At 44.2% G+C, this 26,147-nt stretch overlaps 1 protein-coding gene across 4 annotated transcripts in view; it reads left to right on the top strand.

Annotated features, from left to right (window-relative positions):
* LOC112261290 (serine/threonine-protein kinase DCLK2-like) overlaps positions 1-26,147 on the top strand; it is a 79,347-nt gene that overhangs the window by 19,171 nt on the left and 34,029 nt on the right. For 3 of the 4 annotated variants that reach the window (XR_006084513.1, XM_042329677.1, XM_042329675.1), the window contains exon 3: positions 23,712-23,826. Coding sequence is in view for 3 of the 4 variants with exons in the window: in XM_042329677.1 (XP_042185611.1) it covers positions 23,712-23,826 (115 nt within the window). In the remaining variant the exon portion in view is untranslated. The remainder of the gene's footprint in view (positions 1-23,711; positions 23,827-26,147) is intronic. The other variant, XM_042329676.1, reaches the window with a different exon arrangement.

Consider the following 26,147-nt stretch of genomic DNA (forward strand, 5'->3'; position numbering starts at 1 on the left):
CAGGACTTGCCCTCTCTCTGACAGCGCCTCTCTCCAGCTAAGCTGCTTTTCACGCTCTGAGATGCTCCCCATGCTCACGTCTCTGGACGGGCATGTCTCCTGTGATTCCCTCTAAAACAGACTCTGGAGGGGGTTGTCTGTGTGTGTCTGTCTATGTGACAGTGATGAGGTATTGTTGTTTGTCCCCCCCATGGCTGTAACATTGTCACTCACTATTACGTCTGATGTGTCCTGTGAAGGGTGAGAGGCATGGCCTTGAGAAGAGCCATTTCAGTGTGTCCTTTTTATCTAAGTTCTGTATTCTAGTAAAGCGGATGCTTTTGTTATCAGAGAGAAGGGGTTCTCTTCTCAAGTGTTTGTTTCCCCTCAAATAATTAAATTCAGTATTTAATCCAAAACATTGGATTCTATGTCTATAACGCTATCACACTGTTTTGGCTGTGTAAGAACATCATATATCCTTCAAATGAGAGCCTTGTACAGTTAGCATAGCCACTAGCGTATTAGATCCCAAAGCCCCAGAGACACGTCTCAAAAAGCCCATCAAATGCCTCACCCTTGGGCTTAGCAGCCAGCGCTAACAAGCTACCAGCGCTAACACATGAAGGACGGCCCGACTACAGCCTAGCCCAGCCTGCCATCTGCTCCTCCTCCAAACAATCAAATCGATGGTCCCAGGCAATGTCTGTGTCTGTAGGGGTCTGCCAACCAACACCCTCCCTTAGCTCCCTTACCAGGGCCCTGACCGTCATTAGATAATTAAACTTATAAATTGAGGGAGTGCGTGTGTGTTCGTGCGTACCTATGTGTGTAGGGGGTTAAAGTGCAGCGTGTGTGTGTGTGTACTCCATTTGTAAACACAATGCACTCTCAGTTCTCTCTCTCTCTATTGCTAAGCTGCTAGCCTGGATGAATGTTAATTGATATCCTCAGGGCTACATCAGGGCCAACCGACTCAGCTGCTGCTTTGAGAGAGAAACTTCTCTCTGTTTTACATCTCAAAGCCGTGTGGAGGAAAGAAAGAACGGGAGCTCTTTGGCAGGAGGTGGGATTGAAGAAAGTGCCAGCTGTCCTATAAACATTGTAGAGTGAAATGTTTTTATTCCTGCTTAACTTCACTGACATTTGGCCTCTGGAAGGAAATGGATAGCGAGATGCTATAGGAGCTACTGTATAGTGCAGTCCACTGCAGGAGCTGATTTGATAATCAATGTCCCCCCTTGTGGGATTGTAAGAAAGCATGCATGTGTACACACACCTGTAGCCATATTCATTTTACAACTTTTCCACAGCGTATGGACAGCACATGGTTCTATTATCCCCCCAGTCAGCAACCATTGGTAATATTTCTGGGTATATTATGGCACCAGTGTATCATTATCACAGTGAATGGCTGCCAGTAGGACCATTATGATAGACCTGACTACATCATCAGAATTGTGTGAGCACCGATGAGGATCTGGCCAAGGCCAAGGAATGAGAGCACAGGGAGGGAGAGTGGGAGGTAAAGACTCTCCCCTCCCCCAACCTAGTCAGCCTGCAGCATCACCACTCCAGACCCTCTTCTCCACCTATACATCTACAGTGGTCAAGGGGTCTGAAAGTTACTACATGATTCCATGTGTTATTTCATAGTTTTGATGTCTTCACTATTATTCTACAATGTAAAAATAAAAACCCAAACTTTTGACTGGTACTATATATACACTGCTCAAAAAAATAAAGGGAACACTTAAACAACACAATGTAAGTCGAAGTCAATCACACTTCTGTGAAATCAAACTGTCCACTTAGGAAGCAACACTGACAATATATATTTCACATGCTGTTGTGCAAATGGAATAGACAACAGGTGGAAATTATAGGCAATTAGCAAGACACCCCCAATAAAGGAGTGGTTCTGCAGGTGGTGACCACAGACCAGTTCTCAGTTCCTATGCTTCCTGGCTGATGTTTTGATCACTTTTGAATGCTGGTGGTGCTTTCACTCTAGTGGGAGCATGAGACGGAGTCTACAACCCACATAAGTGGCTCAGGTAGTGCAGCTCATCCAGGATGGAACATCAATGCGAGCTGTGGCAAGGAGGTTTGCTGTGTCTGTCAGCGTAGTGTCCAGAGCATGGAGGCGCTACCAGGAGACAGGCCAGTATATCAGGAGACGTGGAGGAGGCCATAGGAGGGTAACAACCCAGCAGCAGGACCGCTACCTCTGCCTTTGTGCAAGGAGGAGCAGGAGGAGCACTGTCAGAGCCCTGCAAAATGACCTCCAGCAGGCCACAAATGTGCATGTGTCTGCTCAAACGGTCAGAAACAGACTCTATGAGGGCCCGACGTCCACAGGTGGGGGTTGTGCTTACAGCCCAACACCGTGCAGGACGTTTGGCATTTGCCAGAGAACACCAATATTGTCAAATTCGCCACTGGCGCCCTGTGCTCTTCACTCTTCACTGCTTCATGAAAGCAGGTTCACACTGAGCACATGTGACAGACGTGACAGAGTCTGGAGACGCCGCAGAGAACGTTCGTTCTGCTGCCTGCAACATCCTCCTGCATGACCGGTTTGGCGGTGGGTCAGTCATGGTGTGGGGTGGCATTTCTTTGGGGGGCCGCACAGCCCTCCATGTGCAGAGGTAGCCTGACTGCCATTAGGTACCGATATGAGATCCTCAGACCCCTTGTGAAACCATATGCTGGTGCCGTTGGCCCTGGGTTCCTCCTAATGCAAGACAATGCTAGACCTCATGTGGCTGGAGTGTGTCAGCAGTTCCTGCAAGAGAAAGGCATTGAAGCTATGGACTGGCCCGCCCGTTCCCCAGACCTGAATCCAATTGAGCACATCTGGGACATCATGTCTCGCTCCATCCACCAACACCACGTTGCAACACAGACTGTCCAGGAGTTGGCGGATGCTTTAGTCCAGGTCTGGGAGGAGATCCCTCAGGAGACCATCCGCCACCTCATCAGGAGCATGCCCAGGAGTTGTAGGGAGGTCATACAGGCACGTGGAGGCCACACACACTACTGAGCCTCATTTTGACTTGTTTTAAGGACATTACATCAAAGTTGGACTAGCTTGTAGTGTGGTTTTCCACTTTAATTTTGAGTGTGACTCCAAATCCAGACCTCCATGGGTTGATAAATTTGATTTCCATTGATAATTTTTGTTTGATTTTGTTGTCAGCACAAGAAAAAAGTATTTAATACGAATATTTCATTCATTTAGATCTAGGATGTGTTTTTTGAGCAGTTTTGAGCAGTGTGTGTGTGTGTATATATATATATATATATATATATATATACACACACAGTTGAAGTCGGATGTTTACATACACCTTAGCCAAATACATATATAAACTCAGTTTTTCACAATTCCTGACATTTAATCCCCTGTCTTAGGTCATTTAGGATCACCACTTTACTTTAAGAATGTGAAATATCAGAATAATAGTAGTGATTTATTTCTGCTTTTTATTTCTTTCATTACATTCTTAGTGGGTCAGAAGTGTACATGCACTCAATTAGTATTTGGTAGCATTGCCTTTAAATTGTTTAACTTTGGTCAAATGTTACGGGTAGCCTTCCACAAGCTTCCCACAATAAGTTCCTCGTCCTGACAGAGCTGGTGTAACTGAGTCAGGTTTGTAAGGCCTCCTTGCTCGCACATGCTTTTTCAGTTCTGCCCACAAATTTGCTATGGAATTGAGGTCGGCTTTGTGATGGCCACTCCATTACCTTGATTTTGTTGTCCTTAAGCCATTTCGCCACAACTTTGGAAGTATATTTGGGGTCATTGTCCATTTGGAAGACCCATTTGCGACCAAACTTTAACTTCCTGACTGATGTCTTGAGATGCTGCTTCAATATATCCACATAATCTTTCTCCCTCATGACGCCATCTATTTTGTGAAGTGCACCAGTCCCTCCTGCAGCAAAGAACCCCCACAACATGATGCTGCCACCCCCGTGCTTCATGGTTGGGATGGTGATCTTCAGCTTGCAAGCCTCCCCCTTTTTCCGCCAAACATAATGATGGTCATTATGGCCAAACAGTTATATTTTTGTTTCATCAGACCAGAGGACATTTCTCCAAAAAGTACAATCTTTGTCCCCATGTGCAGTTGCAAACCGTAGTCTGGCTTCTTTATGGCGTTTTGGAGCAGTGGCTTCTTCCTTGCTGAGCGGCCTTTCAGTTTATGTCTATATAGAACTCGTTTTACTGTGGATATAGATACTTTTGTACCCGTTTTCCTCCAGCATCTTCACAAAGTCCTTTGCTGTTGTTCTGGGGTTGATTTGCACTTTTCGCACCAAAGTACGTTCATCTCTAGGAGACAGAACACGTTTCCTTCCTGAGAGGTATGACGGCTGCGTGGTCCCATGGTGTTTATACTTGCGTACTATTGTTTGTACAGATGAACGTGGTACCTTCAGGCGTTTGGTTCATCCTTAGGATCAATTTCCAGACTTGTGGAGGTCTACAATTTTTTTCTGAAGTCTTTTTTGATTTTTCCATGACGTCAAGCAAAGAGGCAATGAGTTTGAAGGTAGGCCTTGAAATACATCCACAAGTACACCTCCAATTGACTCAAATCATGTAAATTAGCCTATCATAAGCTTCTGATGCCATGACATCATGTTCTGGAATTTTCCAAGCTGTTTAAAGGCACAGTCAACTTAGTGTATGTAAACTTCTGACCCACTGAAATTGTGATACTGTCAATTATAAGTGAAATAATCTGTAAACAATTGTTGGAAAAATTACTTGTGTCATGTACAATATAGATGTCCTTTGTTAACCTGTTGCGTCGAGCCATCCCGGATCTGGGATCGTGAATACAGCCTCAAGCTCATTACCATAACGCAACGTTAACTATTCATGAAAATCGCAAATGAAATGAAATTAATATGCTAGCTCTCAAGCTTAGCCTTTTGTTAACAACACTGTCATCTCAGATTTTCAAAATATGCTTCTCAACCATTGCAAAATAAGCATTTGTGTAACAGCTAGCGCGGCTAGCGTAGCATTTAGCGTTAGCATCAGCAGACAAAATTTTTACAAAAACCAGAAAATCATTCAAATAAAATCATTACCTTTGAAGAACTTCAGATGTTTTCAATGAGGAGACTCTCAGTTAGATAGCAAATGCTCCGTTTTTCCTGAAATTGTTTAGGAGAAATTGCTCCGTTTGGTGCGTCACGTTTGGCTACCAAAAAAAACCGAAAATTCAGTCTTCAAAACGCCAAACTTTTTCCCAAATTAACTCCATAATATCGACAAACATGGCAAACGTTGTTTAGAACCAATCCTCAAGGTGTTTTTCACATATCTCTTCGATGATATATCGTTCGTGGAAGTGTGCTTTCCCCTCTGAATCCCAGGTGAAAATGCCTGCGGCTGAAGATTACGCACCAATTTACACAAAGGACACCGGGCGGACCCGTGGTAAATGTAGTCTCTTATGGCCAATCTTCCAATGATATGCCTACAAATACGTCACATTGCTGCAGACACCTTGGAGAAACGATAGGAAGGGCAGGCTCATTCCCGGCGCATTCACAGCCATATAAGGAGACAATAGAAAACAGAGCTTTGAAAATTCTGCCCATTTCCTGGTTAAAGTATCATCTTGGTTTCGCCTGTAGCATGAGTTCTGTGGCACTCACAGATAATATCTTTGCAGTTTTGGAAACCTTAGTGTTGTCTTTCCAAAGCTGCCAATTATATGCACAGTCGAGCATCTTTTCGTGACAAAATATTGCGCTTAAAACGGGCACGTTTTTTAATCCATAAATTAAAAGAGCGCCCCCTATATCCAAGAAGTTAACAAGAAATTTGTGGAGTGGTTGAGAAACAAGTTTTAATGACTCCAACCTAAGTGTATGTAAGCTTCCAACTTCAACTGTGTGTGTGTACACCAGAAATGTTGTTTTACAGGGTCAGCCATAGTAGTACGGCGCAAATTAGGGTTAAGTGCCCTACTCAAGGGCACATCGAGATATACCTCCTCCTCCTGTGTCTTATCTTGTTACTGCTTCTCCTGTTACCTCCCCCTCTTAAGGTTCCCCACTGAGCAAAGCAGCCGACAATTCAGGTCTACCAAGATTTGAGAATCCCCCCCCCCCAGAATAACCTTTTAACCTTAGATAAATCTATAAATGTAAATCCATTTGGTACATGTAAGGCGTGGGAACATGATGAATATCATCAATCTGGGGATGCTGTAGACAGTGATTACATATTATATAAATACATGGAGGATCGGGAGGTAATATCCACGGAGGGTGACCTGTAGGCCCCAATCTCCCCATGTGCTGGTGTGTTAAAGCATTTTCATTCCCCTTATCCTTACAGGAAGAGGAACTGAAGGAAATACAACCTACACACTGTGTTTGTGTGTAGGAGAGCGTGTGCGTGTGTGTGTGTGTGTGTGTGAGACAGACTCATCCAGCTAGCCTACCTGGAGCTCTTATAAAGAGGTAGACATTTTTATTTTCTCAGGGGAAATCTTCTAAGTGGTAATAGAGAGCAAATCCCTACAGCGTTTCAAAATGACGCAGGATACGATAGCGCACCAATAAAGTCTACTGTAGCAGTTAACCGTTTTCCCCCTGGGAGAAGCAGAGGTGTCATTGTTAATGGGAATTGAACTGTCATATTGTCTATAAAAGATGGCTGGTTTCCATGGCTCGTATGTTTCTCATTCCTTTCATTCAATTACAGTCTTATCCACTATTCCACTTTGACTAAAGACAGCCGAAGGTTGCACTCCTTGATGTTGATCTACTGTCATGCTAAACACATCAGTATATTCTTATCGGCAGACTCAGTAGCCTCGGTTTTTCAGATGACTGCCTTGCCTGGTTCACCAATTACTTTGCAGACAGAGGTCAGTGTGTCAAATCGGAGGGCATGCTGTCCGGTCCTCTGGCAGTCTCTATGGGGCTGCCACAGGGTTCAATCCCCGGGCCGACTCTTTTCTCTGTATATATCAATGATGTTGCTCTTGCTGCGGGCGATTCCCTGATCCACCTCTACGCAGACGACACCATTCTATATACTTCCGGCCCGTCCTTGGACACTGTGCTATCTAACCTCCAAACGAGCTTCAATGCCATACAACACTCCTTCCGTGGCCTCCAACTGCTCTTAAACGCTAGTAAAACCAAATGCATGCTTTTCAACCGTTCGCTGCCTGCACCCGCACGCCTGACCAGCATCACCACCCTGGATGGTTCCGACCTTGAATATGTGGACATCTATAAGTACCTAGGTGTCTGGCTAACTGTAAACTCTCCTTCCAGACTCATATCAAACATCTCCAATCGAAAATCAAATCAAGAGTCGGCTTTCTATTCCGCAACAAAGCCTCCTTCACTCAGGCCGCCAAACTTACCCTAGTAAAACTGACTATCCTACCGATCCTTGACTTCGGCGATGTCATCTACAAAATTGCTTCCAACACTCTACTCAGCAAACTGGATGCAGTTTATCACAGTGCCATCCGTTTTGTCACTAAAGCACCTTATACCACCCACCACTGCGACTTGTATGCTCTAGTCGGCTAACCCTCGCTACATATTCGTCGCCAGACCCACTGGCTCCAGGTCATCTACAAGTCCATGCTAGGTAAAGCTCCGCCTTATCTCAGTTCACTGGTCACGATGGCAACACCCATCCGTAGCACGCGCTCCAGCAGGTGTATCTCACTGATCATCCCTAAAGCCAACACCTCATTTGGCCGCCTTTCGTTCCAGTTCTCTGCTGCCTGTGACTGGAACGAATTGCAAAAATCACTGAAGTTGGAGACTTTTATCTCCCTCACCAACTTCAAACATCTGCTATCTGAGCAGCTAACCGATCGCTGCAGCTGTACATAGTCCATCGGTAAATAGCCCACCCATTTTTACCTACCTCATCCCCATACTGTTTTTATTTATTTACTTTTCTGCTCTTTTGCACACCAATATCTCTACCTGTACATGACCATCTGATCATTTATCACTCTAGTGTTAATCTGCAAAATTGTAATTATTCGCCTACCACCTCATGCCTTTTGCACACAATGTATATAGACTCCCCTTTTTTTCTACTGTATTATTGACTTGTTAATTGTTTACTCCATGTGTAACTCTGTGTTGTCTGTTCACACTGCTATGCTTTATCTTGGCCAGGTCGCAGTTGCAAATGAGAACTTGTTCTCAACTAGCCTACCTGGTTAAATAAAGGTGATATAAATAAAAATAAATACATTTTTTTTTTAAATTGTCCATTGTAAATGGTCTACTGTCAGTTGCCATAGGTGTGTGTGTTCCATTGAAGCCTCTGATTTCTGAATGCATTGGTAACCAATGTCCTTAGGCCATGGTTTCCAGTCTTTTTCCTTTGAGAAGGCTTTCCTGCTCACCCCTCTTCACCCCTCAGATGTCAATGGTAGCCTATATTAACCAGCCTGTCTCTCCTCATCTGTGGTTACCATGGGCAAATGAATTGTGTCCAGAATATGTTCTATTAGCCATTATCATAATGCTTGAGATTTTGGGCATCTTTGATTAGTCTTAGGGCGTCCGCATGCTTCCCAGCCGAAACAGTTTGGAAAAGGTGGTGCATATGTTATATTGACATTTTGTGACGTTTTTGTTCATTTTGGACTTAAGCAAGTTTTTTTAGGCTGTTCGGACACATGCGTTTTTCTCGAGGCAAGCTGAAGTCTACGCCCTTCATCGGTGATTGGTCAACAGTAGGGATTTTTCAATAAATTATTTGTCATTCAACATGCACATTTGTTTATTGAGAAGTACTACATTAGTTAAATGTAAAATTGCGTGACTAAAATCTCCTCTGCAAAAACAACCAAATTAATGACCGGTTTCCTGAGTTATCTTAGATTAATTCAGACTTTTGAGGAAGTGTATACTGGCTATGGCGTATCAAAATGGACAAACAGTACTATTGCTGCTTTTTTTTCTCATTTTTCAAGGGAGTATGCGAGCACACTCGTTCGGTTCGCCTAGCCGAGTTGTGCTCGGCGCCAGCCGAACTGAAGCATGCTTACGCCTTGACATGGACTGTCAGATGTATATGTAGCTCTTCGCAGTCCACATTGTAAACTCATTCTCCAAACATCCTCTGCCTTTATGTCAGTGACAATGGTCCAAATAAAAACAATCAATGCCACGGTCTTTCACAATGCAACTATTTCAGTGTATGATGTCATCAGGATGACATTTAGTTCATTTATCCTGAGCAGAACGGTACACAGGCCTGCCCTGTTAGGACTGCTGAGATGATTAGGCAGAAATGGCCCGCCCGCTCAACCCTTTAACCAGACCTAGTGAATAGGCCAGGAGCCATTCTGAAGGGGACTAGACACAGGAGCCATTCTGAAGGGGACTAGACACAGGAGCCATTCTGAAGGGGACTAGGAGCCAAACCATTATGAAGGGGACAAGACACAGGAGCCAAACCATTATGAAGGGGACAAGACACAGGAGACAAACCATTATGAAGGGGACTAGGAGCCAAACCATTATGAAGGGGACAAGACACAGGAGACAAACCATTATGAAGGGGACAAGACACAGGAGACAAACCATTATGAAGGGGACTAGGAGCCAAACCATTATGAAGGGGACTAGGAGCCAAACCATTATGAAGGGGACTAGGAGCCAAACCATTATGAAGGGGCAGGAATGAAGGACGTCTGGACTGACTGATAGTTAATTAGATCAACATTGTGCATATTTAATTTTAGAGATGGATGGACATCTCTCTGAGAACATCATGTAGGATAGCTGGGCCCAGGATGCTAGTCCTACGGTTTTATGTTTACATGTATGTAGTCTGAGGATGTAGGCCTTGCTGCATAGTAAACCGTTGTGTTGCTGAAGGTGCTGCCAGCAGTAGACTATATCCAAACAGCATGCCAGTCCACATAGACATCATACAGAATATACAATATCAGAACAGTAAACATCAAGTACAGGTTGATTACAATGGGAATATGCAATTTACAGAGTGGCTATATACCATTTTTACAGAGTGGCTATATACCATTTTTACAGAGTGGCTATATACCATTTTTACAGAGTGGCTATATACCATTTTTACAGAGTGGCTATATACCATTTTTACAGAGTGGCTATATACCATTTTTACAGAGGGGCTATATACCATTTTTACAGAGGGGCTATATACCATTTTTACAGAGGGGCTATATCTATATAAGCCGAGGGCAGGATGCTGACGTGGCTAATGTATAGAGTATATACAGTGCCTTGCAGAAGTGTACGTCCATAGTGCAAATGCAGTATAGTGCCCATTTGTATTAGAGGTCATTGATGACAGGGTGCAGTAACCGGCTCAATGCAAAGTCACTTAATCCATATGAGCCCGATGGCCGGTAGATGAGGGCCACTGTTGGCATGGCTACAGAGTCCATTTTTATCTCATTAGGATGGGTGTCCTTCCTCTATAGCTGATGAAATGAATGGGGTCTGGTTACAGAACTTCCCACTGGGCAAAAACTGCTTGAGTCAACGTTGTTTCCACAACATTTCAACCCAAAAATGTAATGTGATGATGCTGAATCAAGGTAGAAAACTGATTTAGATTTGAAAAATTCATCAACGTAAGGGAATCTCGTTTTTTTTCCCACCAAACTTTTAACTTAAATCCACCCCACAACCTCCAATGACATGGGAACATTTTTGTTGTGGATATCACTTTGAATTCACTTTAGTTGACAACTCAACCAAATTCATTTGCATGTTAATATACTTGGCAATGACATCCATTTCTAGTTTTGTTATTATTCTAAATTGTTATTCCTCAATGTACCAGTCTAGATGGATAGAGGCAAAAGTGTCTGTGTGTGTTGCATGTGCGTGTTTAGATAGAATGGGGAAAGCTGTTTGTGAGTGCCCTTTGGCAGGAATGGATTATTAAGAATGAAAAGGCTGAATCATTTTCAGCCTGTTGGTGCAAACCATCACAAAGCCCCCACGTGGCGCTGTTCCGAGATCAGACAATGGGGCCCTCGCGGCGCTATGGGTCCCCACACGGAGCTGCATGCCATGGGGAGGAGGGCTGTGGTCTTCTGCATGGAGCTGCACCCTGCGTGATAAAGCATGGCATCACCTCGCATGATACGCTCTTAACCATGATGACCTTATGACCTCAATACTGAGGGATGTTTTATTGCAACAAAGATCTGTTTTAGAATATATTACATCTATATATTATGTTAAATCGCTCCACCATTTCCTTGTTGCAAAAATTCTATTAGTTTGCCTTATTTCTGTTTGTGACAAAACAAGCCGCTCGGGAGGCTTCATATTGCAGCGTTAACTGGAAGATGCTGTATTGCTCATTAGGTTATTGTAAGATGATGGACTTGGAGTGGATCTTTCATACTGGAATTCATTGTCTGTTTCTACAGTTTCTAGTCGTCTGATTTAATTGGTATTGATGAGTATGACGTCTTGTCGTTTCTGATGTTTGTTCTTGCCGTTGGTGGAGATGGTATTTGACGTTAGATAGGGATTAGTTGAGGGGAGCCCCCCTTCACCCCTCCCCTTGTAGCTAGAGGGTACAGACACATACACCCTTGTTAGGCATGAGTTGTTTAGAGGGAGTGTGGATTAGAGAGCAGAGCACCATTTAGGTCAACAGCCATCTAGTAATGTGTATGTGACAATACATTTTTTATTTTCTGTACTCATTAGTAGTGATGCACCGATATGACATTTTTGGCTGATACCGATATCCAATATTTTCCTTGATTCCCTGATACCGATAACCGATATCTAAACTTTTGTGGCCTTTTTAAGCATTCTAGTACAGTTAAATAGTAAATACACATGGACGCAGCGGTCTAAGGCACTGCATCTCCGTCCAAGAGGCTTCACTACAGTCCCTGGTTCGAATCCAGGCTGTATCACATTCGGCCGTGATTGGGAGTCCCATAGGGCGGCGCACAATTGGTCCAGCGTTGTGCGGGTTTTGGCCGGGGTAGGCCGTCATTGTAAATAAGAATTTGACTTGCCTAGTTAAATAAAGGTCACACACTGACCAAAAGTAATTTTGTTGGCATTTACGTATGTCCCCATTACCAGTAAAACATCATCAAAACCTATTTCTTACGCAATATGACTTTCCTCAGTACGATATCCTCGACGACCTACTGTGCTGTCAGACTCTGCTGAAATGGGGCTGAAATCGCTGGTCCACATGTCAGTCGTGAAGCTAATAGCAGTGACACAATGTTATTTTTACAGCAGTGACGCTATTAATGTGTAACTCCTGTAAGGCAACATCTGAAAAATAGCGCACTTGGTAGTGTGTACCGGTGCTCGACCAGTCAGCGAAAGCCAACATCACCCACGACAGAGAACGGTTGATTGTCAAGGGCAATGAATTCCATTATCTTGTCGTTAATGGATTTCGCCTTTGTAGTCTCGCTGATTTTTTTCTTACTCTTTCAAATGAATGCTGTGTTGCACATGTTGCGCTAAATTTGACGTGGTGTCATTACGTCATGTACCTACGTTATATACGTATGTACGTCAGCTTTGACATCGGTTTTGCACATCCGCGTTAAACTAGACATCAGGCTGATGGCGATGTTGGCATTTTTAGCTAATATCGGCCAATTCCGATAAGTTCACCGATTTTTATTTTATTTTATATTGTGCGTCCCTACTCATTAGTATACAGCACTATCTGACAAACAGTGGGTTAAATATTCCCACCTTTGGTATTGTAGAAGAGAAATGCACCATACATACAGTATAGCATGCCACCATGATGCCCAAATTCAATTGGGTGGTGAGTTTATGATAATTCTGGAGAGTGACTGTTCTGTAATCCCATTACACTTTTAATTTCCTGAGTAAATGTGTGGCTCTGTGAAGGATAGTATCAATATGAATCAGAGTGTGGAGTCCACAAACGACCAACTAAATTGGCTTCATGTGGAGACTGCGTGCCTGGTGGCAGTGCCCACTATGGGGGAGAAGAAAGAACCCTCCACTCCTGGCAGATGGCACCCAGACCCTGTCAGCCTTTACCCAGGAGAGAGAGATACAAAGACCACCAACATTCCTGTTAAAGCAACAAAACCAAATAAAAAAAGATGAGCTGGCACACACCCAGAGAGAATTATTTTATGTAGAGGTGCTGACTAAAGGCGAAGAAATTGTAACCTATAAAAATAGAGTTGCACACTGTATATATAAACTCCCAGTAATGTATTGGGTAAATCAACGTTTTGACATCACCTTGCCTTCTTCAGGGTAATGTCATGAATTCTTGAACCAGGTTATGTAGACAAACGGTGCAATTAGTGCAACCAATGACAGTGAGGGGTGTGTCAAAATTATTAACTTCATTTGAATGAATTGAGTGAAACAGTTAAATAATAGTTTATAGCATATTGAATATATTAGGCTATTGTAGTCATATGGAAATGTAAATATTGTACATAATATTAGCATCAACATACATTATTGTTTAATTCAATGTCACATATATTAAACTGTTTCCTGTTTCCTATTTTTTGTTGTTACATGTAATCTTTTGGTTCAACCATAATGCATAATAAGCATCAACAGGGGAACATATTGGGTGTATGCTGATAATCTGTAGAAAGAATATATCCATGTATTGTTGTTCATAAAAGAGAGGATTTTTCATATGAAGGGCCTGAGATCAGTCAATATTCAGACCACTAGGGGTCAATGTTTTTAGATAGGATGTCCAGTAAGCAACAAAACAAAACCGCCGTTTTCTCTCTGACACCGACATCACCATCAACCAGACAGTGTACAACTGACCAATCAAAAAGCGAGCAGGCGGAGGACAGAGTGAGCGAGAGAGCACGTGGCTGATGGCCGGCCCAAAACCTGCAGCACTTCTCTGGTGGTTGGGAGCCCATTGTTTGACTGTGATGTCATTGTCAACACCATGTTTTGTTTGTCCAATCCGGACCAGCTGGGGGCCATTCTTCTTATCAGCATCCCTGTGAAGCTAACTGCGGCTCTGGGATAGTTTACGCTCTGAAATAACTCAACAGTTGATCTGGGCCCGTATTCAAAAGAGTTGATCTAGGATCCGGTCCCTCCTGACCATTTTAATCTTATTTCAAACTGATCCTATAGCTGCAATCTTACTCTTGTGAATACAGGCCAAGAGCCCAGCCCACACACTGTTTAGGCTTAATCACATAATCATATTCACCCACTGTTCTCAGTACATTACCCTAATAAAATGGTTAGTATCACAAAGGGTAATGTCTTGTACGTAGATATGAATGTGTATAACATCCAAAACAGATGTAATTGTGTGACGCTGATGTTAGTGGCACGCGCGTAAGCCTGTTTAACGTTAGAGTATGGCAGAGTTGTTTTGTCTGACACGTGCATCCCTGGCCTGTCAGCTGGACTGGAGAGGGCTGTGATGTTTAGGTGAACAGACAGACAGTGTTGTCCAGTGTGTTTCTACAGTATTTGATAGCGGAAGCAGTATCGCCAGACTTCACCCACACGGGACACAGATCGCATTGTGGAGACCTGATCAGAGGCTTATTCGACAACGTTCAACATTACACAACATACAAATGAGAAATGTATTGTAGAGTCCCTAGAAAATCGAGACTCATGTTATCTCTATTAATCATATTTCCATCTACGTTCTGTAATGTTGTACCATTGAGTAGAATAGACCCCTGGGCTCCATCATTAGCCCGTGGGAGGAGAGCGGGAGTGGAGGAAGAGGATGAGTGAAAGAAAGGGGGAATGGAGGAGGGGCAGCAGGGAGGCTCCGGGATTCTGGAGGAGGTGAGGAACAGAGGAACGGAGCACGACTCAGGCGTGGGTAAAATCTGAGATTCGTGAATCACACTTGAGACTGGTGTGCTGACTCAGACTGAAAGTACATGGGATTAAGAATGTTTTACTATGTTACTGAGAATGGTAGCTATAATAGTACCGCATCTGTTTGCTTAGTTCATATTGTAAATGTATAACTTCATGCTTTAGTTTTATTTACTGTATTTTGAAATGATTCTCTCATATCGGTGAAGCCAGAATCCCCCCTCATCGCTGCATTTCAGGAAGTATCAATTATTAACACAGCAATTTTCTCCACTACGACATCCAGCCAGCTACCCTCTCCCTCCATCTCTCTGCAGAGGATGGGGGTGACTGTGTGCAGATCAATCAGTACAGCGTGTGCAGGAAAATGTTTTCACTTTGCATGCTGCAGCACTAGCCTTAGCCCCGCAGCCTCTCATCTCCCTGTATTACGGTATAGGATCAGAGGGGGTGTACTGTATTAGGGTATCAAATCATATGTATTTATATAGCCCTTCGTACATCAGCTGATATCTCAAAGTGCTGTACAGAAAAACCCAGCCTAAAACCCCAAACAGCAAGCAATGCAGGTGTTGAAGCACGTTGGCTAGGAAAAACTCCCTAGAAAGGCCAAAACCTAGAGAGGAACCAGGCTACGAGGGGTGGCCAGTCCTCTTCTGGCTGTGCCGGGTGGAGATAATAACAGAACATGGCCAAGATGTTCAAATGTTCATAAATGACCAGCATGGTCAAATAATAGGTCTGGTACAGGTAGCACGTCCGGTGAACAGGTCAGGATTCCATAGCCGCAGGCAGAACAGTTGAAACTGGAGCAGCAGCACGGCCAGGTGGACTGGGGACAGCAAGGAGTCATCGTGCCAGGTAGTCCTGGGGCATGGTCCTAGGGCTCAGGTCCTCCGAGAGAAAGAAAGGATCAGAGGGGGTGTACTGTATTACGGTATAGGATCAGAAGGCATGTACTGTATTACGGTATAGGATCAGAGGGCGTGTACTGTATTATGGTATAGGATCAAAGGAGGTGTGATGTATTAGGGTATAGGATCAAAGGGGGTGTACTGCATTAGGGTATAGGATCAGAGGGGGTGTACTATATTATGGTATAGGATCAAAGGGGGTGTACTGTATTATGGTATAGGATCAGAGGGCGTGTACTGTATTAGGGTATAGGATCAAAGGGGGTGTACTGTATTATGGTATAGGATCAGAAGGGGTGTACTGTATTAGGGTATAGGATCAAAGGGGGTGTACTGTATTACGGTGTAGGATCAAAGGAGGTGTGATGTATTAGGGTATAGGATCAAAGGGGGTGTACTGCATTAGGGTATAGGATCAGAGGGGGTGTACTATATTATGGTATAGGATCAAAGGGGGAAACACAGCTGTACTGTAATATGGTATAGGATCAGTGGGGGTGTACTGTATTTTGTTGTCACGGTATAGGATCAGAGGGGGTGTACTGTATTATGGTATAGGATCAAAGGGGGTGTACTGTAATATGGTATAGGATCAGTGGGGGTGTACTGTATTACGGTATAGGATCAGAGGGGGTGTACTGTATTGTGGTATAGGATCATGTCACTGCGCAGGGATGTGACTCAGATCTCAGAGGGGAAACACAGCTGGCTGTCTGAGTGTGTAAGAGAGAGGCCTGCTGGGCTGAGTTCTCTGTAGTCTGGTGTGCCAGAGTTCAGTTGTCTACAGGGGAGTTAGGCTAGTCATTAGCTACAGGGATTTCACCAGCAGGCAGCAATACTAGTGTTTTTATGGAGCGAGAAGCTCTCTGACATTTAGATTTTGTTGTCACTGTTCTCGGAGCTATTCGCCTTGACTGAGGAATAGGCATTTTTCTTGAGGTGTCGTAATATAAAATGCCACTCATTAAGTATGTATCATGGTATATTGCCGTGGTTTTCCATCTAAAAGGTCTGGTAGCAGAGAATCCACAGTGATACGCTCATTTGGTACTGCTCTGTTAAAGGTTCTCAGAATTAATATTCCCTCAACTGAGATTTGAATGTAAGGTTTCTGCTTTCTGCTGCCGTTGTCTGGTCTCACGGAGGAAGGCCTGATGAATACTAACGCCAGCTCCTTTTGCAGTCTGGTCTCACGGAGGAAGGCCTGATGAATACTAACGCCAGCTCCTTTTTGCAGTTGTTTGGTGTCTGTCTCACTGAGGAAGGCCTGATGAATACTAAAGCTCCTTTTTGCAGCCACCTCCGTATGGATTTGAGCCCAACTGGAATTTGCGCTGGTAAAAAGCCTACAGTGTTTAGCCGCTAATCGCTAGTCTTAATTCAGTGCAGCTAGCTAATGATGAGCTTAATTTCTCCCCCCTAGCTCTGTGTTTTTCCTCTCCATCCGTCTCGTCAAAGGCTGGTTGTCTAACATGAGGGAGGCGAGTTACCACTCTAATCTAAAAGAATGAACCAGTAGTCTACACTCCACTCACAGATTAAGCAACAGTTTACGTATCCTGCACCGTGGAGTAACTAACTACCTCATCAGTCTTAAAAAGAGGAATGCAATTATCATACATTTGGAATGAGGAGGATTCATTTGCATGTTTGTACTTATGGTGTGTAGCCTACGGCTCTGAATAGTTGATAACCCGTGTGAGGACAACCCCAATATCCCACAATGCACTCTGTCCTGACTCCTGTTCCATGGTACTGTGCATTGCAGTACGCTACTACGACCTTGCTGAAGGCAGCAGGCACAGAGTTTCCCTCTCTCTCGCTCCTTCTAAACTATCCCCCTCTTTTTCCCTCCCTCCTTTCTCTTCTCTCCTGCATAAACCAGCTCTCTCTCCCAAACCATCCCTCTTTCTTCACTCCCTCTCTCCTCCATTCTGGGAGGTCCCACCCCCTCTTACCCTCTTATTACTGTCACCCTCCCACCCCATGATTACAGTGATTGGGCTGTCAGGCCTGTGATGATGATGATAATGGGGGTTTCTATTTTCATCCTCACTCCCACTGCAGCCCCTCAGAGTACACCAACTAATCGACCCGCAACCACCTTCATTATGGAAAGGGAAGTAAGCAACGATCAGGAGCTGTAGCCTACTCTACTCCACTCACCTTTTATGAGAACCGCTGTCTTGCTTTTCAGTTGATGAGTATCTTTTTCTCTGTGAAAGAGTGATGACATTCCAGCTCCGTTTCAAGACGCAAAAGGTCTTGTGATGTTCTGTTTGTCCTGTATGAGAGCTGGGTAGGCTTCTTTCTGTCCCACAGTGGTTGTTAGCTCAATGGCCTTCACATCTGTCAGTTCAGTCAGAGTCCACGTCCCTTTCGGGGATAATTTAGCCCAATTCTCCATTGGGTGAAAGGGATATTTTAGCTCACATCAATGTCAAATCAAATTTTATTGGTTGCATACACATATCTAGCAGATGTTATTGCGAGTGTAGCGAAATACTTGTTTATCTAGCTCCAATAGTACAGTAGTGTCTAACAATACACACACATCTAAAAGAATGGAATTAAGAAATTAGGATGAGCCAAGTCTTTTTTGTTGATTGTTTTCCAAACATGCTGTCTTCTAGCAAGTAATAACATCATCCTGAATGTTTTAATCTGTTTAAATGGTTATTTTATAGCCCAGAGCATGAGCCTGACAATGATGGATTTTTCACATCAATATCCTCATAGGAACATCCCATTGTCGATCTAAATACCAACCTCATAATTGAACCACTAGTAAACATAATTAAATATCAAATCAGATATTTTAGCTCTGACTTTCTCATACAACAGCAGCTGTTTTAGGGTGTGTGTTTTGCCCCCCAAAGTCTTCAACCCATATTTCTCTCTGTTGCTGGGTTGGCCAGGGCTGAATAGGAGAGATGGGGAGACCAGAGAGGGATAGACAGAGAACAAGGAAAGGTCCAAATTAGAACAAGTGTGTGAGATGGGCAGGCAAACTGAGGTTACAGATGTCACCCCAAAGAAACACAGACACACACATAAGATGACCACACACTCACCAAAGACACACAGCCATAAGATTCCCCCCCTCCCCCAAACGATTAATCTCCCCGATAGAACTAATTCAACCTGACAGAGTCTGTGTGCCATTGGCTGTTGTTGATCCTGGCAGTGGTAGTCAAGGGAACACAAACAGCAACATGGACTATGAGGTCTGACATCCTTATCCTGCCTTATTAATCTGTTCTCTACTATTCCCCCAGACGGTACCGTGGCCTCAGTATGCACTTAGAGAGGAAGCTCTCTAGAGTATCTGATCGGCAAAATTGTGACTCTGCTTCTTCTGGCAAGCTGTAGGAGCAGACATTGTGTACACAACCTTGTTTAAAGACCTCTCTTATCCCTTCTTTCTCACCTCTCTTTCCAAAACCCTGTGAGTGTATCCCCTTATCTCTGTCTGTCCTTGGCCTCCTGGGAACCACAGGCCATCCTGAATGACCCACAGTGATCTACAGTCATCCTATTCAGCCTCCGGGAGGCTGGGGGTGGTGGCATTAATGGATAAACCGCTCCCCCTGCCATAATGGTAGCCAGACCTGAAGCCTCCTGGACAATCACATCGCCCCACTGTGGGGTGGCCACAGTGGTTTCCCAGGTGGCAATCAACCGGCAACCATTTCCAGGGGCGATACGAACTGACCCTGTCTAATTCACTCTCCTCTCTGACAACTGAAAGGTGAATTCAGGAGACTAACTAGTGCCTCTTCTGTAGTCAAATTGTCAAACATCTGTGTGAAAGTGAAAAGTGTTGGGCTTGTGTTGTGTACTGTACCCATAATAGTGTCGTATTGCATTTCCAGATCCCAGAGCCCCCCTGCACTGTCACCAACGTCTCCTGTCCTGTCTGTTGGTGTCATCACCACTGGCCTGTACCCAGGCAGGGGACACAGTGACAAGGCCACCTCAGCAGTCTGAGGCTGCTGGCTGTCACACACCGTGTCCTCATGATGCAGACTGTGTCTGGACTGTACACAGCTCAACCCTGGATGGATGGAAAACTACTGGCTTTTCTAACCCTAGATCTGCATTGTTCTGAACTTCACTATTATGTCAGCTTATGCTTATGGCATTAGATTCTGGGAATATTTGATGTGTCACTGTGAGTACATATTAGTAGAATGTTTTACATGAGTCTGTAGTGTGTTTGGTGTGGATCCCAGGAAGAGTATTTGCTGTGTTAGCAGCAGCTAATGGGGATCCTAGTAAAATACTAATACTTGGTAGTACCATTGAGCAGCTTAGCGACATTAGCTCATATGGTTTGTCCTTTTCATTAACAATGTACTCATGGTACTGGACTTAATCCATGGTGGATGTACACTATCACATCTCATAGGATCAGTAACCTGTAGGTTACATATGTGTTGTGAAGGCATTCATCCAATGGGAAAGATCATCAAAGGCAGCTGGAGTGTTCCAACAATGTCTACTGCTCCCGGTCTTAAAGCCGTCGCTATGACGATGCCAACATATGGCTGGTTGTCCGGGTTATCAGCTGCTCAGTATGAGTGATCCCGGCTGAGGAATGGCAGCCATTTCAGCTATGCCACCCAAGAGCCACTGCCTGCCAAACACACACGCCTCCTCTCACCTCACCACTGTCTGTCTCTCTCTGTCTCTTTTTATCTCTCTGTCTGTCTCCGTTTGTCTCTCTTTATCTCTGTGTCCTGTCTGTCTCCTGTCTGTCTCCTGTCTGTCTCCTGTCTGTGTCCTGTCTGTCTCTCTCTGTCTCCTGTCTCTCTCTGTCTCCTGTCTGTGTCCTGTCTGTCTCCTGTCTCCTGTCTGTCTCCTGTCTGTCTCCTGTCTCTCTCTGTCTCCTGTCTGTCTCCTGTCTCTCTCTGTCTCCTGTCTGTCTCCTGTCTCTCTCTGTCTCCTGTCTGTCTCCTGTCTCTCTCTGTCTCCTGTCTGTCTCTGTCTCCTGTCTGTCTCCTGTCTCCTGTCTGTCTCTGTCTCTCTCTGTCTCCTGTCTCTCTCTGTCTCTCTCTGTCTCCTGTCTCTCTCTGTCTCTCTCTGTGTCCTGTCTATCTCCTGTCTGTCTCTCTCTCTGTGTCCTGTCTCTCTCTGTCTCTCTCAGTCTCCAATGGCTATTGGTTTTGATTTTGCCTCACAACACACTGCCAAGTCAAGTCATCCATGCATGTATTAAGTCAGCATGATATAGTTTCTGACTGAGCCCTAAAAATGATGTGTGGGGATGGAGGAGATTTTGAATCTGTATTGGAAGAGGATTTTGGTCAATGTGTTATGATGGCTGTTGCTGTTTTGAGTTGGGAAATGTATAAATCTGCAGTCCTGAGAGAGAAGGTCCTCCAGCAGACTGCCCCTCCATCTCTCTTCCACTGCCTCAACCCCCAAGCTTCTGTGGCTGTCCCATCTGCCTACCTAACTGGCTCCAACCAGTCAACCCTCTCTGCCCTCTCCCAGGGTATGAGTGGGATGTGTGGGGGTGAGATGATGATGATGATGATGATGATAAAGGAATCCCCTTCCTGCCTGTCCACCCACTGATTCTCCCTGCCTGCCTGAGCTGAATGCACTACCACAGTAATGCAGAGGAGCTTGTGTATGTGTGTGTGTGGATAAGTAATGTAGGCGCAACTCCCTCTGCTTTGTGTGATTAAATCATGGTAGCTATAGATATTACATGAGAGAAAGGAGAGGTGGAAGGCAGGTTGACTTTTATTGTCATGAATCTTGCCCTGGAGGCAGAACTGAGAGATGTCCGCTAGATGGGCCAGCTGCAAGTCAAAATTAATGTAAGGTTAGGTTTAGAATCATGTGCCAGCTAGTGACCAATCTGCAGAGCTGCCTCCAGGGCAAGATTCATGACAAAAAACACTAACCTGGAGGTGGAGAGAAGACAAAATGGAGATGGAAGGTGAAAGAGAGAGAGATAAAGAAACGGCCTACGCAACAGAAATGCTTGCTGCAGTGATTTCCTCACATGACAGTGTATTTAGACTCTGCAGTACTTTATTGTTGTGATGTTTTGACCCTCAGCTCTTTGCTATAAGCTGTAAAGTGTTGCCTCGTCCATTGTGGCACTGAGCTTAGCAACCATGAAAGAGCTATCACATCGCAGACAGATTTTAATTGGGCTGTTCGAGCGAGCCGTCAGCATGTAGCGACACACACACACACACACACACACACACACACACACACACACACACAGTGATGCGCAGAAAATAATGAAATAGCACAGACATACTTCAACAACATAACATGTATTATAATAATGGCCTCTCCTTCTCCTCCAGTTCTACCGAGACAGGGATCCAGCTCTAATGGTGATGGTGATGTTTAGTAGAATCATCTGAAAGACTATGTCCCGGAGAGTGGGATCCAGCTCTAATGGTGATGGTGATGTTTAGTAGAATCATCTGAAAGACTATGTCCCGGAGAGTGGGATCCAGCTCTAATCTAATGGTGATGTTTAGTAGAATCATCTGAAAGACTATGTCCCGGAGAGTGGGATCCAGCTCTAATGGTGATGGTGATGTTTAGTAGAATCATCTGAAAGACTATGTCCCGGAGAGTGGGATCCAGCTCTAATCTCATGGTGATGTTTAGTAGAATCATCTGAAAGACTATGTCCCGGAGAGTGGGATCTAGCTCTAATCTAATGGTGATGTTTAGTAGAATCATCTGAAAGACTATGTCCCTGAGAGTGGGATCCAGCTCTAATCTAATGGTGATGTTTAGTAGAATCATCTGAAAGACTATGTCCCGGAGAGTGGGATCCAGCTCTAATCTCATGGTGATGTTTAGTAGAATCATCTGAAAGACTATGTCCCGGAGAGTGGGATCCAGCTGTAATCTCATGGTGATGTTTAGTAGAATCATCTGAAAGACTATGTCCCGGAGAGTGGGATCCAGCTGTAATCTCATGGTGATGTTTAGTAGAATCATCTGAAAGACTATGTCCCAGAGAGTGGGATCCAGCTGTAATCTCATGGTGATGTTTAGTAGAATCATCTGAAAGACTATGTCCCGGAGAGTGGGATCCAGCTGTAATCTCATGGTGATGTTTAGTAGAATCATCTGAAAGACTATGTCCCGGAGAGTGGGATCCAGCTGTAATCTCATGGTGATGTTTAGTAGAATCATCTGAAAGACTATGTCCCGGAGAGTGGGATCCAGCTGTAATCTCATGGTGATGTTTAGTAGAATCATCTGAAAGACTATGTCCCGGAGAGTGGGATCCAGCTGTAATCTCATGGTGATGTTTAGTAGAATCATCTGAAAGACTATGTCCCGGAGAGTGGGATCCAGCTCTAATCTAATGGTGATGTTTAGTAGAATCATCTGAAAGACTATGTCCCGGAGAGTGGGATCCAGCTGTAATCTCATGGTGATGTTTAGTAGAATCATCTGAAAGACTATGTCCCGGAGAGTGGGATCCAGCTCTAATCTAATGGTGATGTTTAGTAGAATCATCTGAAAGACTATGTCCCGGAGAGTGGGATCCAGCTCTAATCTCATGGTGATGTTTAGTAGAATCATCTGAAAGACTATGTCCCGGAGAGTGGGATGTTCACACACAGATTATGCAATAGTGAGTACAATGGGGTGTGAAATGATTGGATTCCCATTTGGCTTCTGTCTGCATATTAAATGGTGGATGAGCTACTGTTTCCACAAAGGAAATGAGTTGATTCTCCACAGAGATGCATGGTATGGGTACACCCCATTAGACAGACCTTTTAGAAGATGTCTTGCGAGGGCCCATAATATTTCTATAACTAGTGCCCAGAGTTTTTCCTCTAAACTCAAGGACCTACACATGATTCCTCTTCTAGCTTACCTTCCTCTGCACATCTCTCCCTCACTCTCTCTCTCTCCCCCCAGATCACCTGTCTCCAGGACTTCTTCGGCGAGGACGACGTGTTCATCGCGTGCGGCCCAGAGAAGTACCGCTACGCCCAGGATGACTTCCTGTTGGATCACAGTGGTAAGGCTTCTGGTAGGCCTGACTCACTAAATCTAACATCACCTATATGTTGTGAAACCTTGGTCTCTCTCATAGAAATAGGTGTAGATTCCTGTTCTAGTGTCTATATTTCTATGGCCTCTCTGTCCCAACCCTTTCCTCCCTCATTCCTTCATAGGGTGCGTGGGACATGCCAGGTCTCTTTCGGCAAAGAGGTCTTCTGACCTCAGTGGGACTTCCTGGTTAAATAAAGGTCCTATAAATTGCACACTATTCCCTATAGAGCCTCCGTAGGGCTCTGGTGAAAAGGAGTGTACTCTATTGGGAATAGGTTGCCATTTTGGACTCACCCCTCCTTTCTGTCTCTCATAGTATAGTGTAACTTCCCTAAAGACTTGTCAATGCCAAACCACTTTCCCCTTTTCATAGTAGAAGTCAGGATGAAGTGTGTCTGAACGGTGTAACATGATAATTATCTGTCAACCACACAATAGTGAACGTTAATTTTCTCAGTTGAATGAGTCTCATAATTGTTCTAAAAGTGGTTCCGGTGACTCGTGATGCTTAATGATGACTCTAACATAATCATGACTTAATCATGACTCTAACATAATCATGACTTAATGATGACTCTGACATAGTGTGATCATCACTCAATATCTGAATTCATTCCTCTCCTCCAAGAGAAGGAAACTATTGATTACAGTATGTGTGAGACTATCGGTCTGAACACACAGATTCCTGCCTTCTGTAGGGGAAAGTGTCTGCAGTCACATTTTGTAGGGTGTAGTTGTAGTAGTTCATTCCATTCCAGGGTTCTTCAGTGACTGTCATTATGTACCATCCCTGTGTTGAGAAGAAGACGTTCTTGAAAATCACTTAAAATATGTCCGCAGCGATACCCCCTACTGCAGCAGGATATGGCCTCTTTAGTCCATAGCTAGCCCATTGTTATCTTAAGCAGGCCGATGTCAGTACAACTCCTCTGCAGTCCCCTATCCTCTGTGCTAGATAAGGTGGAGACAGGATGTACTGTCTATAATATCCAAACAGGCTAATTTTAGACACTTCTCCAAACTATTCCCAAGGTTCTAGCTACATCCTGTTTTCTTAGTGTTGCTCCTGTAACATAACATTTAAAGCTGCAATATGTCAATTTTTGGACAACCTGACAAAATTCACAAAGAAATGTGAGGTATAGATCTGTCACTCGCATTGAAAGCAAGTCTAAGAAGCGGTAGATCTGTTCTATGTGCTCTTTCTATATGGCCCATTATAAAGTTTTGTTTTTTGTGTCTTTTTACTTTCGGTTTTGTACACCAGCTGAAAATATATTTCACAGCAGTTTAGATGGTACAATGATTCTCTACACTATACACACACAGGTGTAAACACTGTTTGTTCTAACGATGAGTGTTTTTAGTTTCTTCATCTGAATCTGTTCTTCAGTTGTTTTAGGGCTTCCTTGTCCTACTTCTCCTGCCATGCTCCATTTGAAGAATTAGGTCTTCTCAAAAACAAGTGTTTGCTCTAGGTACCTCTTTTCAGCTGTTAAGTCTTTGCACAGTGTCTTACAGGAGTCCCAAAGGGCTGTTGCACTGTCAGACTCAATTGTGGAGAACAGTGTCAAATCCAAACACGGTTTAGGGAACGATATAAAAAGTCAACACTGCAAGTCAACAAACTTGCATGGTACAGTAGCTAGCATTGTAGTAAACTGAATCGCACCTGGGGTCTGCTCCAATAACAGGCTTGGGTCATGTCCACGTTATTGGGAATCATTTGTCTCCAATTGGCCACAGCTGGTTGGTACCTCCTCTGTGTTCATGGTGTCATAATAGCATCTAACACTGTAACACCCCCCAAGTAACAGCATCTGACATGACCCAGACAGTTTAACCACTAGTCTCATTCCAGTAACCAGTAATATGCTGCTCCTGAACGCAGCTCGCTCTGTCTGTTGTCAACGCTGCTAAAACAACTATCACAGGCGGTTGGTGGCACCTTAATTGGGGAGGACGGGGCTCGTGGTAGCGGCTGGAGCGGGATCAGTGGAATGGTATCAAATACATTGAACACGTGGTTTCCATGTGTTTGATACCATTCCATTCACTCGGTTCCAGCCATTGTTATGAACTGTCCTCCCCTCAGCAGCCTCCACTGTTTTATGTGTCTGTGTAACACCACCAAAACAGTTGAACCACCAACCTCGTTACCCCAAAACCTACTGCTCCAGCATGCAGCTCTGTCAGCCTTGTCAACTGGTGTACGCACCTCTGTGAAACGCTACTAACACAACGGCGTAGATAGCAGCGCAGCAGGCAGCAAACACGATAGCGTAATTACCACAGCTT

Source organism: Oncorhynchus tshawytscha, linkage group LG11, assembly GCF_018296145.1.
Source record: "Oncorhynchus tshawytscha isolate Ot180627B linkage group LG11, Otsh_v2.0, whole genome shotgun sequence".
Classification (NCBI taxonomy): Eukaryota; Metazoa; Chordata; class Actinopteri; order Salmoniformes; family Salmonidae; genus Oncorhynchus; species Oncorhynchus tshawytscha.